Source organism: Lepisma saccharinum, chromosome 1 (assembly GCF_977018435.1).
Source record: "Lepisma saccharinum chromosome 1, izLepSacc3.1, whole genome shotgun sequence".
Taxonomy (NCBI): domain Eukaryota; kingdom Metazoa; phylum Arthropoda; class Insecta; order Zygentoma; family Lepismatidae; genus Lepisma; species Lepisma saccharinum.
The window spans coordinates 221832498-221849059 of NC_139229.1; the positions used below are offsets into that span (position 1 = coordinate 221832498).

Genomic DNA, 16562 nt, shown 5'->3' on the forward strand with positions numbered 1-16562 from the left:
AATGTCAATGCAAGCGTACTGTATTTATGTAGCTCGTGCAGTGTCTTATAATATTAAAAAGATATTTTTTTACAATTTTAAGTCCACATTTAACTCCATATTTTGGTGAAAATAACTATATATTTAGCACATTTTTACTACATATAAGTCCGTTCCCTGCTCATTGTAATATAACAGCGCATTTGTCATTATCGCAATTTACTTACTAACTGAATTGTGTCAATATACAATTGTACTTGATGTCTGTATTTAAGTTCACTGTGTCGACTGCATACTAGTCTCAAGGTTAGCCACTGGAATGTATTTTGGAGTAGTTGACTGCAGCAAAGCATCTGCGCCTTCTTTTGGTTCAGAAAAGAAAGCTTTTAATTTTCTCCTCAGTACTTACATTCATAGATAGTGATGCGTATGTGCTTATAAATAAGAATTTAATTTCCAATGTGGAGTTTTCCGCTTGTGTCACAGACCAGTAAATGATAAAACGGAAGTAAACGTGAAGATTAGGAATGTTCAACATTCCAATTGTGTTTAAGAACAATACATGTATAACGTTCGATTGCATATGTATATTTTCTATTTATTGTTAAATATGTACATAAGAATGGAATAAATATATTGTATATATATGAGAAACAATGGTAATGGAGATAATAATTTTTTTCCACACAAAAGTTCCTTGAATCATTAATGTGTTAAATTTTTTGTGTTAGGCACTAAACATTGATTCAATATACAGTGAACTCTTTTTAATTCGAACTTCGATAATTCCAATTATTCGGTGATTCGAACAAGAGTCTATTCCCATTGAAATTCTTTTTAGAACAACTGTTTAAAACTGAAGAATTTTCGAATGCAGCTATCCAGAGACAGCCGTAGGGAAGAGAAGTATCTGTTTGATGGTATGCAGCCTTCACCCTCTCCTCAATAACGTGGGATAACTTTCCCCTTTTGTGTGCAAGTGTTTGTCCCTGACACACCTTCCCCTCCCGCACTAGACAATGATTTGGGAGTCTTCTTATCTGTCCTCACTGTACATACTTAAATATTTACTGGCAACTAAATTACTATTGTGAGAATTTTTTTTTGCTTGCACTGTAGGACGTCACAAAAAATACGCCAATTTTTACGCGGAGGTCCACTCCATGTTCATTATTTTGGTTTATACTGTAGTAAAGTTATCTTGTTTTATTGATTTTCTTTAATAATGCATGTTTTTGTTAATTCGAATTTTGGATAATTCGAAATTTTTTTGTGTCTCCTTGGAGTTCGAATTAAAGTGAGTCCACTGTATTTATAATCCTTAGAGCTAGGAAGCGTGGCACAATATTTTTTACTGATTCTTCTTGACAAGACTGCGTGTTAAAACCTTACGTCATGTCAAACATCAAGGTATATGTTAACTCCAGCTCAGTGGCGCAACCACAGGGGGAGCAGGGAAGGCACGGGTCCCCAACCTTGGTCGGAAATAAATTCTAGAGGGTGGGGCAAATGTTAAAGTTTAAAAAAGCAAGACTACTAGAACTTAAGAGTATAAAAACAAAAGGATACTCAGGATAGAATTAGTTTTCACGTATTTCTTGCATTTTTTCTACCAGACGGCGAAGGGCACCTGCAGGTGGCACAGAGGGGTCAATTGCTCCCTCGATTTCAAATTGTATACAAATGAAAATACATTTCGTAAAATTTTCTTCCTCGTTTAGCTCGCAATTTGATTATTTTCTGTAATGCGTTTTAATTTACCAGAGAGAGAGAAGTGATACCAACTATGTACTTCAGACTTGCTTTCAAAAATACAGTTTGTGTGTGTAGTGCTGCCTCCTAGAGGAAGAAGAAACAAGCTTCTGTTGCTAGACATGAGTCTGTGCAAACAGAACCTGGAATGGTGAACGTAGTTTCGTTATAATGTAAAGTGTTACGTTGTTTGTGAGTTTGTGTAATAAATGCAGTTAATCTTGTTAACATAGCCTATGTGTTTCCATCGCACAACATTATGGCGCAGTCGGTATAAAAGAACTTTACTCTTCATGGATTGCAGGATTTGCAAGAACCTTACATTTCCGTAAGTTTATTCTATTCGGACAGACTGTCCTCATTCGTACAACAAACTGTTGGAACAATCATAAACGTGTCGGTTTGACGCAATTTGTCATAACACGGTAAGCATAAACCGTATAAGTCTTATAAAAAAAATAATGTGGTGTAAATATATATATATCAAGATTCCTTCTAACGTGGAAACAAGTTATAATCATGAAACGTACAAAGGCTTTGTCACGTTCATAGATACATTGTGATCCGATGCAGATCAAGTATAATTATAAGTGAAAACTCACTTTTCATAGTTGTTAGGTTAAACGTTTGGATTTACAGTCATAAATATGTACACAAACTTGACATTTAACGCTTTCGACGAAGATTCAGAGGACATTGAAGATTATCTCTTACGTTTCGAACAGTTGTGTATCATTCAAAAGTTCAGCGATGATCAGAGAGTTCCTATACTCATCGCCTTTATAGGTGCAAAGGCACTTAAAGTCTTGAAAAATGTAGTCGCACCAGACCATGTACAGAATCTGTCGTATTCTCGTCTAAGCCAAGCGTCAGGTTAACCTTGCAGCAGGTTTTATGTATCAATCCGCGCGAGAACTGAGCTCAGAATCTTCCGTGCCAGTCTTTCCTCAACCGCCGAGCTGCTTACATCGGAGACACTGAGAAAATCTACAGTATTGCCAACCGCACAACACATCAAAACCCGCATGCATGTCAAGTGGATTGTATTTTTGCTTCTCTTTGTCTCCTGAAACATAACATTTTAAAAGTACTTTCTGCGCATATATTATTTAATAAATGTGTCATTAATATAAGAGCGAAACAACTTCTAAACATGAGAGCATGTGTGTATATTTCGAGCACGCAAAAATAAAAATAAACAAAGATAAAAGTAAACAACGATAGGCCCCTCTTGAATTTAATGACAAATTATTGTTTTTGGTTTAGAAAGAAATATATTTATGAAAAACTTGGTTGCTTCGTTCGCAATACATCCGTTACTGTAAGACACACGCACTTCAAGTTGTACCACCAAAAAAGCATGATTTGTTATTGGTGATATATACAATCAGGTGCATTGTCTGTCGCTATTACTCTGGTTTCAATTTATGAATCACTTCACTAAACCAGGATTCAAATCTTGGTCTGTCTATTTGTTGCTGATAATCACCCTTCCCTTTCTTTGCGCTGAAAAGTAAATATGCGCCTTCAACAAAGCTTTCATTGCCGCCAGTGGGTGAAACAATAAGTCTCCCCCTTCCCCTCATCGTCGGTTTCTTCAGCCCTGGCGGTGGTTTTGCATGGTGGTATCCTTCCATGGTTTATTCCCCCTTCCCCCACTCACCGAGTTGAAGGATGTCTCGTCCAAATAATAAACATGTTTCTTCTCACTGCGATATATTTTAATACCGCGGAGATTCTTTTGTCGTCAAACAACAAACAATCGTTTCCTCTTGCTAAACTCAAACCGCAAATCATTCAACACCCATGATACAATTCGTGTGCACATTGACGGCAAATCACCTCACGCCCTGTTTTACTTTGATCTTGTTGCCGCAAGGAGGATTATGCATTTAAAACAACTTGCTTGACTTTGAAGAACATTTCCTTTCGGATGAAGCCCAAAATAACATTCGGGTAAAACCGCGCGCTGAACAGGAGATTCAGCCATTCTCGCCGCTCTACAATAAACATAGGGTTAAAATAGTGGGATGTGCAACACTGGTATCAGCGATTTCACGCGCTCTGCAACGCATTCAGTCTCGCTCGACTCGCTCTAAAGTTTCAATGTCTCTTCAACGCAATACAGATTCGAGTTGGCGAATCTGCGGTTCTAAGTTCGTCTGCACAGTGATTGCAACCAATTAAGTCCATACCTGCTAATCAATGTATTATTTTGTCTGTATATTACAAATTAAATAACTGTTTTCTTGCAAGTATGCAGTTGTGTCGGAATAGAACCCGTCTCAGTGGAACTATATTCTTGCGCGCACGTTTGGATCTACATATGCTAAAACCTGCTGCAAGGTTGACCTGACGCTTAGCGTAGCTCGCTCTTCTTCCGCCTTAGCAGTTCCAGGTAGAAACGGGTTTCCGAAGGAAAAGGGAAGATTTCTGCCTCTACCACCCTTGTTCCCTCGCCCCCGCTGCAATGGTTGAAAGCCCGTGGTTTCAGGTCCCCCAATCTATATCCTATAGGACAGATAGGGGATTGGTTTCCATTCGATTCCTTTGTAAATCCTCTAAAGAACTCAAGGGAGAATTTTCTGCAGTACTTACGTATGTTCTCTGTATTTACAGAACCTTATGGGATGTAAGCTGCTCGTCAAGTCAACCTTGCAGCAGGTTTTATGTATCAATCCGCGCGAGAACTGAGCTCAGAATCTTCCGTGCCAGTCTTTCCTCAACCGCCGAGCTGCTTACATCGCAGACACTGAGAAAATCCACAGTATTGCCAACCGCACAACACATCAAAACCCACATGCATGTCAAGTGGAATGTATTTTTGCTTCTCTTTGTCTCCTGAAACATAAAATTTTAAAAGTACTTTCTGCGCATAGATTATTTAATAAATGTGTCATTACTTAATATAAATGCGAAATATCTTCGAAACATGAGAGCGTGTGTGTATATTTCGAGCACGCAAAAATAAAAATGAACAAAGATAAAAGTAAACAACGATAGGCCCTCTTGAATTTAATGACAATTTTTTTTTTTTTTGGTTTAGAAAGAAATACATTTATGAAAAACGTGGTTGCTTCGTCCGCAATACATCCGTTCCTGTAAGACACACGCAATTCAAGTTATACCACCAAAAAAACATGATTTGTTATTGGTGATATATACAATCAGGTGCATTGTCTGTCGCTATTACTCTGGTTTCAATTTATGAATCACTTCACTAAACCAGGATTCAAATCTTGGTCTGTCCATTTCTTGCGGATAATCACCCTTCCCTTTCTTTGCGCGGAACAGTAAATATGCACCTTCAACAAAGCTTTCATTGCCGCCAGTGGGTGAAACAATAAGCCTCCCCCTTCCCCTCATCGTTGGTTTCTTCAGCCCTGGCGTGGTTTTGCATGCTGGTATCCTTCCATGTTTTATTCCCCCTTCCCCCACCCACCGAGTTGAAGGACGTCTCGTCCAAATAATAAACATGTTTCTTCTCACTGCGATATCTTTTAATACCGCGGAGACTCTTTTGTCGTCAAAAAACAAACAATCGTTTCCTCTTGCTAAACTCAAACAGCAAATCATTCAACACCCGTGATACAATTCGTGCGCACATTGACGGCAAATCACCTCACGCCCTGTTTTACTTTGATCTTGTTGCCGCAAGGAGGATTATGCATTCAAAACAACTTGCTTGTCTTTGAAGAAAATTTCCCTTCGGCGAAGTCCAAAATAACATTAGGGTAAAACCGCGCGCTGAACAGTAGATTCAGCCATTCTCGCCGCTCTACAATAAACATAGGGTTAAAAGAGTGGGATGTGCAACACTGGTATCGCCGATTGCACGCGTTCTGCAACGCATTCAGTCTCGCTCAACTCGCTCTAAAGTTTCAGTGTCTCTTCAACGCACTACACATTGCAGTTGGCGAATCTACGGTTCTAAGTTCGTCTGCACAGTGATTGCAACCAATTAAGTCCATACCTGCTAATGGATGTACTATTTTGTCTGTATATTACAAATTAAATAACTGTTTTCTTGCAAGTATGCAGTTGTGTCGGAATAGAACCCGTCTCAGTGGAACTATGTTCTTGCGCGCACGTTTGGAACTACATATGCGAAAACCTGCTGCAAGGTTGACTTGACGAGCAGCTTAAAGGATAGTCTTTTGTCACACAACAAACCTGTAACTAATAAGTTTGTTGAACGATATAAGTTTCGACGTTGTGTGCAAGAGGAAGGTGAAACCGTTTCTGATTATTTCATAAGGCTGAAGCAACAAGTCATAAAATGTAACTACGGCAATTATCTGGACGAAGCTTTAGTTGAACAGATAGTATTGGGCATACGATCTGAAGTTACTAGAAGAAAGTTACTTTCAGTACAGTCATTAACCTTTCAGCAATGTCAGGAACTGACATTACAAAATGAAATGTTAGAGAAAGAAACCCGATTGTTAATACGATCAGAAAGTGTAAAGCAAGAGTCAGCAGTTTCACGCACCTCAACCCAATTTCCAAAAAGAATCATTAACAAGGGTACCCGTATCTGTCAGGGGGTACCTTAATCCTGGTCGATCTTCTAGGCACATGAGGAGTGGATGTTGGTCGTGGTGCAGCGTCATCGTCTTGGGGTTGATGGTCATCAACGTCTGGTTGAGGTGGGGGTAAGGGGACAAACATACAAAACAACATACTTATAGTTCGTCTAATCCAACGATTCACGGAATGAAATATACTGATTACAGCTGTCCTAACTGTACGTACAAACATGATTCTAAATACAAATGTCCAGCCAAGGATTCCGTTTGTTCATTCTGTAGGAAACGTGGTCACTGGCAAAAGCGGTGTAGGAAGAGAGAGAAGCTTAAACAGAAACCCAATAGTAATAATAACGTAGGACAAACTACTGAAATCGAAAATTTGAAGATATCAACTTCTCATACTTCACCTGGCGAGCAAACAGCATGGTTACCTAGTGTCGTTTTATACAGTTGTGACTCACACATCACCGGGTCACCTACGTCCAATTACCCTTTATCGCGGTGGCTCAGTCGGTAACGCGTCTGACTACCATGCTAAAGGTCCCGGGTTCGATCCCCAGCCGGTACAAATCCGGGAACTTTTCTAACGGTGGAAGCTGCCCCGGCGCACACCCAGCGTCGAATAACATGGGTACCTGGGGGAAACCCTGGGGGGTAAAGGCGGTCAGGAGCGTGATGCTGATCACAGCACCTCCACTCACGACCGGATCAAGAAAGTGTGGGGCGTTACCCCCACACCCCCTATACGCCTTCATGGCGTGGTGCTATGCACAGGGGAACACTTTACCTTTACCTTTACCAAAGAATCCAATGCTAAAGGATTTACTTATTAACGGCAAGTTTGTTCAATGTGAGCTCGATACAGGGTCTGCCGTAACTCTATTCCAAGCAGATTCATTCAGGAATTGGTTTCCAACGACTGATATTAACCATTCCTCCATAAAGATATATGGCGTAGGGAAACATGCTCTTTCAGTGCAAGGTCAGGCTGAACTGGAACTTACACACTCCGGATCGACTTACTCACTTCCCGTTATTTTATGCAAGGACTTTCTCACCTATCCACTCATAGGTCGTTCATGGTTAGATGTCGTTACGCCGGATTGGAGAACTTTACTGTTACATTCACAGCAGACTAGTTCTATGCTAGTTGACCTTACAGGAAATGACCAACCAGAATATTTACGGATGAAAATAAAACATGAATTTGCTTCGGTCTTCGATGGTGATCTATCGAAACCAATTGTACCGTACATAATTGATATACCTTTGAGAAGAGATGCTGTACCGATTTTCCGGAAAGCCTATGATACACCTTACGGTTTGCGGGCACAAGTGGAAGTCGAAATTAAGAAACTAGTACAACAAGGCCTCTGGGAGGCTATCACCTACTATGATTGGGCATCTCCTCTTGTGGCAGTCACCAAGAAAGATGGGTCTTTAAGGTTATGTGTCGATTTTTCTTCAACTGTCAACAAGATGACAGAAAATATGAAGTTCAATATTAGTAAAACTGATGATATATTTGCTAAACTGAAGAATTGCCAGTATTTCTCCGTAGTTGACCTTCAAATGGCTTATTGCCAACTTCTCTTGTCAGAAAAGTCACAAATTATAACTGTAGTGAACACACATGTGGGACTCTATAAGATAAAACGGTTGTGCTTCGGGATCACAGTTAGTGGCGATATTTTCCAAATGACGCTGGCTAAAATCTTGGGAGACACACCAGGCGTCGCATTTTACTTTGATGACGTTATCGTAGGTGGAGCTACATTGGCACAATGTTATGAAAGGACACTTCTAGTCCTCTCTAAACTTCAGCAACATAATGTGAAGGCCAACTTCAACAAATGTACCTTTCTATCACCGGAAGTCGAATACTTGGGATACTACATATCTTCGAAAGGCATTAGTCCTTCCCGTAAGAATTTAGAAGCAATATTGGACTGTCCAGAACCGTCGGACATCTCACAGTTGAGGTCCTTTATCGGCATGTTAAACTTCCATCGAAGATTTATACACAATCTCGCTTCTAAGATACCACATCTAACTTCTCTCTTGAAGAAAGATGTTTCGTGGAAATGGACTACTGAAACATCCAAAGAATTTAGGAACATTCTAAATGAACTACGGGAAGCGCAACCCACAATACCATTCGATCCAAATAAACCTATTGTGCTGATATGCGATGGATCTCCATACGGTTGCGGCGCCCAATTAAGCCATCGTGTAGAAGATGAGCTCGCTACGGTGACATGTGCATCATCTACACTTAGTGATGTGGAGAAAAGATATGCACAGGTAGAAAGAGAAGCATTAAGTGTAGTATTTGGCGTGAGGAAATTTGAAAAATTCCTAAGAGGGCTTCATTTCGAAATAATCTCTGATGCTAGTGCCATTAAGTTCATATTTTCACCAGGGTAGTCAATCTCCAAGCACGCTTCGAACAGACTACTTCGTTGGTCTCTCTTTCTATCCGGATTTAACTACGACGTAGTAACATCATCACGTGTACCTTTGGCAGACATGCTCAGCAGGTTACCTTGTCCCATAGAAGACTCAGTAGATGAGGAAGCTACATTGTGTTACAGCATGACAGGCACCAAAGCGCCAATTTCTCTACAGATGATCGCTGATCACACCAACACTGATCCAGTGATAACCGAAGTTGCAATATATGTAAAAAGGGGTAGGCGGAAAAGGTTTAATCAACGGATAAAGGATTCCAATATTTACCCTTACTACGAAAGGCGAAACCTTCTCTCGCTAGAGGCAGGATGTTTGTGGTGGATGGGGAGGTTAGTCATCCCACAGTCGCTTCGCTCGAAGGTTGTGGAACTCTTCCATTCGAACCACCCTGGGGAAAGGACGATAATGGAGACCTTACGATCACAAGTATGGTGGCCCAGGATGATAAGGGATATACAACATTGTATCCAGACCTGTGAAACATGCCAATCCACACGTTCCAGGATCAAGAAAGGTCCAGATAATAGGTGGCCGGAAGCTAGATTTGTAGGACAAAGACTCCACGTAGACCATTTCTTCTTGGCTGGGCGAAAGTTCCTATTACTTGTGGATGCTTATAGTCGCTGGGTAAATGTCTGGCCAGTATCTTCCTTACATACACCGGAGACCATACGCTGTATTCTTCAGTCATGCTCGACTCTCGGAATCCCACAAACAATAGTTTCTGATAATGGTCCGGCATTTATCAGCCTAAAGTTCCGTTCCTTTTGCCAACAGTTCGGGATTGAACACATCACAATACCGCCGTACCACAGTCCTAGCAACGGGCTTGCAGAGAGGTTCGTACGCACGGTGAAGGCTGGCATGTTTAAGGTGTTGCATGAACATCCACATCTGACTTCTTTACAGTTCGATGCAAAGTTAGCGAGTACCTGTTGTTTTTGAGGAATTCCCGGTTGGGAGAGGAACGTAGTCTTCCTGCAGCCTCAGTACTCACCTTCAGTCCAAGAACATGGTGGAACTGTATACGTGGTGATCATAATAGAGATGCCGAGAGGACAGAAGCTCCTCCTTTCTTGAAACCTAGGAGCAGCCACAACAAACCATACAGGACATTTTCACCTACTGAAACCGTATGGATTCAATCACCGAAGCACTTGGCACCTAACTTCAAGGAGGCAGATATTGTAGTAAGGTTGGGTGGAACTCACCTATACAAAGTGCGCTTTGCCGATGGAACTCAAAGGGTGGTACATTCACGTTGGATTCGTCACAGGACACACAGGCAAAAAAACCATCCAGAAACCTGGGATGATGATAGTCCACCCGGATCAGAAAGCGCGGCGGAGAATCGAAATTCAGATTTCAAAATTACCCCACCTCAACCAGACGTTGATGACCATCAACCCCAAGACGATGACGCTGTACCACGACCAACATCCACTCCTCATGTGCCTAGAAGATCGACCAGGATTAAGGTACCCCCTGACAGATACGGGTACCCTTGTTAATGATTCTTTTTGTAACTCTGGGAGGAATGTAGTGCTGCCTCCTAGAGGAAGAAGAAACAAGCTACTGTTGCTAGACATGAGTCTGTGCAAACAGAACCTGGAATGGTGAACGTAGTTTCGTTATAACGTAAAGTGTTACGTTGTTTGTGACTTTGTGTAATAAATGCAGTTAATCTTGTTAACATATGTGTTTCCATCGCACAACAGTGTGCATGTTTTCTATTATTAGCTAATGTGAAATTGAACATGTTGAAAACAAATTTCAAATCGTTTGTTCAAAACAAATTCTTTAGCACCGACTTCTACCCTCTTTTTGCATGATTGACTTTGATACTTTGAGGCAAATTTCTGAGGAGTTTAGGCGACATTTTTTACATGACACTATTGCATCTTGCAACATCCGTCAAACAAACCACTGACCAGCACGCAGTAATATTCTGGTAATATATTAATACCAGAAGCTTTCGTGGGCTGTTCTTGCGAATGTTTATTGGGAAATGTTCACTAACTGCATTCGGATGAATGCTCCAACTTATAACTAATTATAACTTATTCATAGCATCTAAATTTAATATAATGACATACAATCAGTTAACAATAAATACTTTTTCGTTTGCTTCATGTTTTGCCTCACATTTTGATCAGAACGTATATTTGTGGGACGTGTTTCCCAGAAGGTACACGATAAACAAAATTATTTTGTAGCAAGGTGCATTGATTTAAATCAGGTTGATTTAAATCGTGATTTAAATCACTTGAAATAAATATTTTACAGAATAATGTACGTACGTACATAAGGGTTTGTAGATATCAGAATCACTTTTGGTGAAAGTACATTAATTTCGTAATCTCTTAACACTGTATATTAGGCTCTAAAAAAGGAAAAGAAAGGAAACAAAATATATGTACTGACGGGGTGAAGCTCAGACAAAGGGAAATGTAGTATGTAAACTTGTAAACAGACTTAGGCAAGAATAGGAAACATTCTGTGTAGAAAAATATACAAAATAGTAATCATGCTAAACCGTAAATAGTGTCATTATCATTAAACTAAATAAACATGTCAGCTGATATTTTTCAAACTATCATTTTAGAAATTGCCACAATTCAGCTACAAAGACTTTAAAAAATATTGTAAGTTCCAATTATAGAGTACATACAGAACATTTTCACTGGAAGAAAAGTTAGTGAAATTATGAATTGTAGTTTCATTAACACACTCAACAAACATTTGCATAGTAGGTTCATATATATAGTATCAAAAACAGAAAAATGATGCTGTAATCAAAATGTTCAAATATACTGCTGGACAATGAAAACCGGACACTTTAATATTTGACATCTGAATTGCAATAACAGCTCGCAGGTATATTACAGAATGTTCGGCAGATCATGTAGTACCATATGCACCATTCATAGGCTCGGACTTTGTTTATGCATTCGTACTTAATTCAGTTTCTGCAACATTTAGTTAGCCCTTGTACCAGAGCTTTTATCGACTCATTGCGTTATCACAAAAAATGCAAGTGTCCGGTTTTTTTTGTCCAGCAGTATATATTACAGAGCCGTTTACTAGAAAGAAAATCTATATAAAAAAGCATGTCTATATGTATGGTGCCAAAAAGCCCTACCAGCAATTTTAAGCTTGTTTTTTTTTTTGTTTTTTTTTTTAAAAAATCGATATGATTTATATCCACCCTGCTTTGTGGGTATTGTGTCTATTAAAATAAATGAAGAAAATGAAGAATATCACTCACCCTGTTTGTCGACTTAAGTTACTGAGATTGGAGCCTGTTCCACTAATGAAACTGGACCATAATTGCAAGAAGACGAAAAGATTTACGAATGGAAATTTTCTCTTCATTTTGGATTGTATGACCCATGCAACTAGCCGTCCACACCATGCACTTCCATTTCTTCCCGTTCAACCTACAGAGAAAGAGGGTTTTCGTTAATACTCAGTTATAAAACAAACAAAAACCTATATCTGGTATGAATAAAGTTACCGGTATTTATGCATAAAAAAGGTTTTTTCTATTATTATTATTATTATGGACTATACACTGAAATGCCATAGAGTTTCAAAGATAGTAAGGCATTTCAGAAACAATTTTCAAGGACGCAGAGGAAAAGGAAAACAGCGCCTTGAAACCTAATTATAAAAGACACTTTTTAGGAACAAAAGTAACAATAATTGAAGAAATTTTCAGAATTTTTTTTTTATTTTTTTTTGTTATTTAGAGTCATTTTTTTCCACTTTTGGCTAATCGAGACGATGAGGATGAGTAATGATATGATGAAACTGATGAAGGTACATTCATAAAGAACGGTCAGGCCCAGGTCGGGATTCGAACGCGGGTCTGCTGGTGTCGTAGCGAGCTATGCTAACCACTACGCCACGGAGGTCGGCAAAATTTTCAGAAAACAATTATGTACTTACATAACAAATTCGTGTATGGGTATGTAATTAAAAAAATAATGCAATTCATAAAATGATGAAAGTATTGTCCTAATCACGGGTAGAAAAACTAAAAAGTAATTCAGACACCAGCTCTTTTTTCTAAGGAGACAGATTTATTTTTCTCAAATAAGAGTGAAGAAAGCCATGAATCCAAACGAAGATGAAGCTAGAAATTTTGAAATATGATCTTAAAACATTTCATAAATACAAGATTGGATTAAAAGTAAGTTATTCTTGCACCAGAGTGGCCTTCCTAAAGAAGACTCAACTGATGATAATAATAATAATAATTCCTTTATGTAGCGGGTGAGGTTCTGCCATAGGCTGCTCTACAACCTAACCCTTGTCATGGGCTACATAAGAATAATAATAATACATGAATACAGATAGGAAGAATGATTAAATCTAAAGAATTTCACACATACCTACAATTACAAATATGCCCATATTATTAGTACTCATAAAATAATACAAATGTGAAAGAACAAAAAAAATAATTAAAATTAGAAATGTCGAAAAATATGAGTAGATAAAAACAGGGAAAAAATACAAATATGTAGGTAACAACATGAATAACCACGAAATACATTCTAACATATGGCCGACTGGACCCAATAGCCCCAGATTTTAAAATTCGGCTAGCAACAGTGAAAATAAAATAATGGCATGTTTATTATTGTGATTTAATGTTACACGTGATACAGGAAACACACAAACATTAAAAAAGCATACTGTGCTCGTTATTTAAAAGAAAGTAATGGAAATTTCCATAAGCGAACTCGAAATATATATATATATATATATAATTTTTCTTAGCACTGAGTTTGAAAATTCAGGTGCCATGGCGACCGAGCATCCTGCCCTGTATTTTTGAATGCCTGGTCTTAATCATTTCTGCATTCCCACGCTATTCCGCGACATTAGTGCGTTCCGATGAAACTTTTCGGGACGGGACAAATGATACCACTCTGGGACTGTCCAGAAAAATCCGGAAGGTATAGCAACCCTTCAACCACTGAACCAGAAAGAAAACCTACAAATGATTAAACGTATGACAATCACTTTTGTCACCAGTCTTTTTGTAGTTTTTGTGAGTGTATTTTTTAAATTCGTAAATACTTTAACAACTCTGTAGCCAGTTGTGTTTTTTTTTTTTACTTTTCCTTGGACCTTCGGTGTTCGGGCAGCGAGGGTAGGAAAACAACACCGTATTCCGGAATTTTTTACTCTAAGGGCGACTTTTACGTGCGTCCAGCAATAGGAAGAACGTCCAAGATGCCGACCGAGGGGTAGTTCATTCGCAACATGTGTGAAGACTGCTCTGTTTTTTTTCCTTCGCCTTCAACACCCAATTGGACAAGGAAGCTGGGAAGGAAGGCAACCGTCTAGATTTTTCGACGCTAACGAACTTCGAGGCGGTTAATTTTTGAACTTTCGAGTTTTCCTTAAATACCCCTGGACCCGAGAGGACCGATACAGTTTGCCGTCGGATCCGAACGAACACCATCCCCGCGTCACTTTGCGCGAGATACGGAACTTTGCTTAGTTTTACTTTTCGCGCGTCGTGTGAATTATTGCGAGTGTGTTATCACACTGACAGTGCCAGGAATTGAGACCGTGTTAATTACGTGTTTCACGTGCTCCAGATGTGGTTTTTCCCTTTTTCTAAGGAGAGACAGTGAATGAACATGGCCGGCTAAAACTACGAGAGGAAGGGGACCTTCGGGTTTCCGAATACTGCTACCATGAAGCCACGAGAACAGCATCACGACGCTTGCCACAAGCTAAGAAAACAGCGCCACGAGTCCTAACCTGATATAAAAGCCGCGCCACCACGCCAGCCCGAATTGTCAACCTATGTGAGAGACTACAGCCACTTCATCAAAACGACGTCGACGCCAGTGTGACAGGTGCTACGCCGAGAAAAGAAGAAGAGAGAGGAAGAGATGAAATGACGTCAGCTTAGACGACCCCGACGCCCTGCATATCACCGAACGGTCATTGAAGCCATGATCAGATGCGGCACCGCGAGCAGACGGATGGAAGCGTGATTGAAAAAAGAAGAAAATGAATGTTACGTATGCCGAAGGGACAGTTTTTCGCCCGCCAGGAGGGCAGAATGGCATAGCCATAGTGCTGCGAGTGCCGTCGGGACGCAGCGACGAGAACCGTCAACGGCCATTGTGTCGGTATAGTATTCGTCAGAGTGAACATTTGTCCACCTACGTCGCCGCTGTTCGTCATAAGACAAAGCGAAATTAAATTGAACAACGTTACCTGCAATAACTATTTATTTTTGGCCAGTCTATCAAAAGTTCTACAAATCTTCCAAATTAAGAACCTATTTCGGTCGCCCTTCGATATATTTTATAAATGTAAAAGAACCACGCCTTGTTATTGTTTTTCCTATTCTCGCGCCGAGTATTTATGTAATTAATTATTGGTTTTGTTCTAACTTTTACCGTGCTGTGAGAGTCAGATTTACCGTCGTCATTATTATTATTATTGCTCTAACAATTAGCCGTAAAAAATGTGTTGAATCAAAGTGTTGAGTATTTTAATTTGTAAGAATATATATTTGATTTGCCAAGCCGACGGGAGAATGAAAGGAAGGCCCGAGACTGACGGGCGAGCAGCTGAAAGGTCACGTTATGCGTCTAAAGCTTAGGAAATTCGACCGTAATGATAACCATTTAAATATCTCGGTTTCCATCGGTCAGATTTATGTGAAACTCTTACCAGAGCAGCAGCATGTGTGCAAGGACGGATGTGTGGAGTTTCGTCGCGATCAAGCAACAATTACGGATGCCAGGTCAAATTGGTTGTAATTGATCAGTTTATGGGCACTGATTGCAGTTGAGCTATGGGCGACAGCGAGGCGGAAGTTTAATCCGCAGAAACCAAACTTCGAGCACGACCCGTTCAGCCTAGGAGACAATAGAGCGAAGTGGAATGACCTCTCCGGAAGCGTCCCTTCAACGAGCGCCGAGCGTCCTTTTTCGAAATCGGGATAAAACGAAGGACATGCTTTTTCGACGCACAGTCTTACCGCGATTCTTGTAGCGAGAGCACTTCCGTGCCACCTCTCTGTATACCGTGGACTTTGCTTTGTTTTGCGAACATCGGTGTGTGATAGGCAGTAAGTCGTTACGAGTGCGCTTACCTCAATCGCTGGAGGAAGTCGAAGCGAGACTGTGTTTCCGTGCTAATCTTACGCCGTTTATAGTTTTTGTGAAACGAGGAACACCGAAAATCATGGCGGGCTAAGAAAAGAAGAGAGATGAGGGCGTTACCCTCGATTCGCCCGATGCCAGACGAGACACGACCCATGCCTACAACGTGCCAAGAAACGACGAGCTACGCCGCCTGATGCCTACCAGCCGCCACGAGAGAGAGAGAGAGATGCCGAACGCTGCCCTGTTGACGTCCCGACGCTTGAGACCGTCCGACGGTGATGGAGAAGACGCCGACGAGCCAAGAACGACCGCCTAGATGCGACGTCCGAACCGCGCCAGACCACGGAGATGTTCACCGAACCCGAGAGGGAGAGAAGCCGAGGAACCAGATGTATGAACGCTCTTCGCATCTTCATCGTCGCGACCAAGGAAGGATAGGAAAACCTTTCGTGTGAATACTATGTGTTTTCAATCGCCCATAAAGACGCCAGGATGCACCTTGGAAGCTGAGAGATGGTAATGTATTCATCTGTGTGAATGTCAACACGTGACGCTCGATTGATGTAGAGAACGCCCTTGAAATTCGTCAACATTTTGAAAACGCCCACACAACTCGAAACTTCATACCAAACTCCCGTCGCGCTTATCATTTGTAATTTATTCGTCTCAGGTCAATTTT

The 16562-nt window shown here is 40.4% G+C and overlaps 1 protein-coding gene across 1 annotated transcript in view; it reads right to left on the reverse strand.

The window, feature by feature from the left end:
* The window catches only part of LOC145979341 (uncharacterized), a 273539-nt gene that overhangs the window by 225393 nt on the left and 31584 nt on the right, over positions 1–16562 (reverse strand). The window contains exon 2 of the mRNA XM_083112208.1: positions 12004–12175. Within this exon, the coding sequence (XP_082968334.1) occupies positions 12004–12110 (107 nt within the window). The 5' untranslated portion in view covers positions 12111–12175. The remainder of the gene's footprint in view (positions 1–12003; positions 12176–16562) is intronic.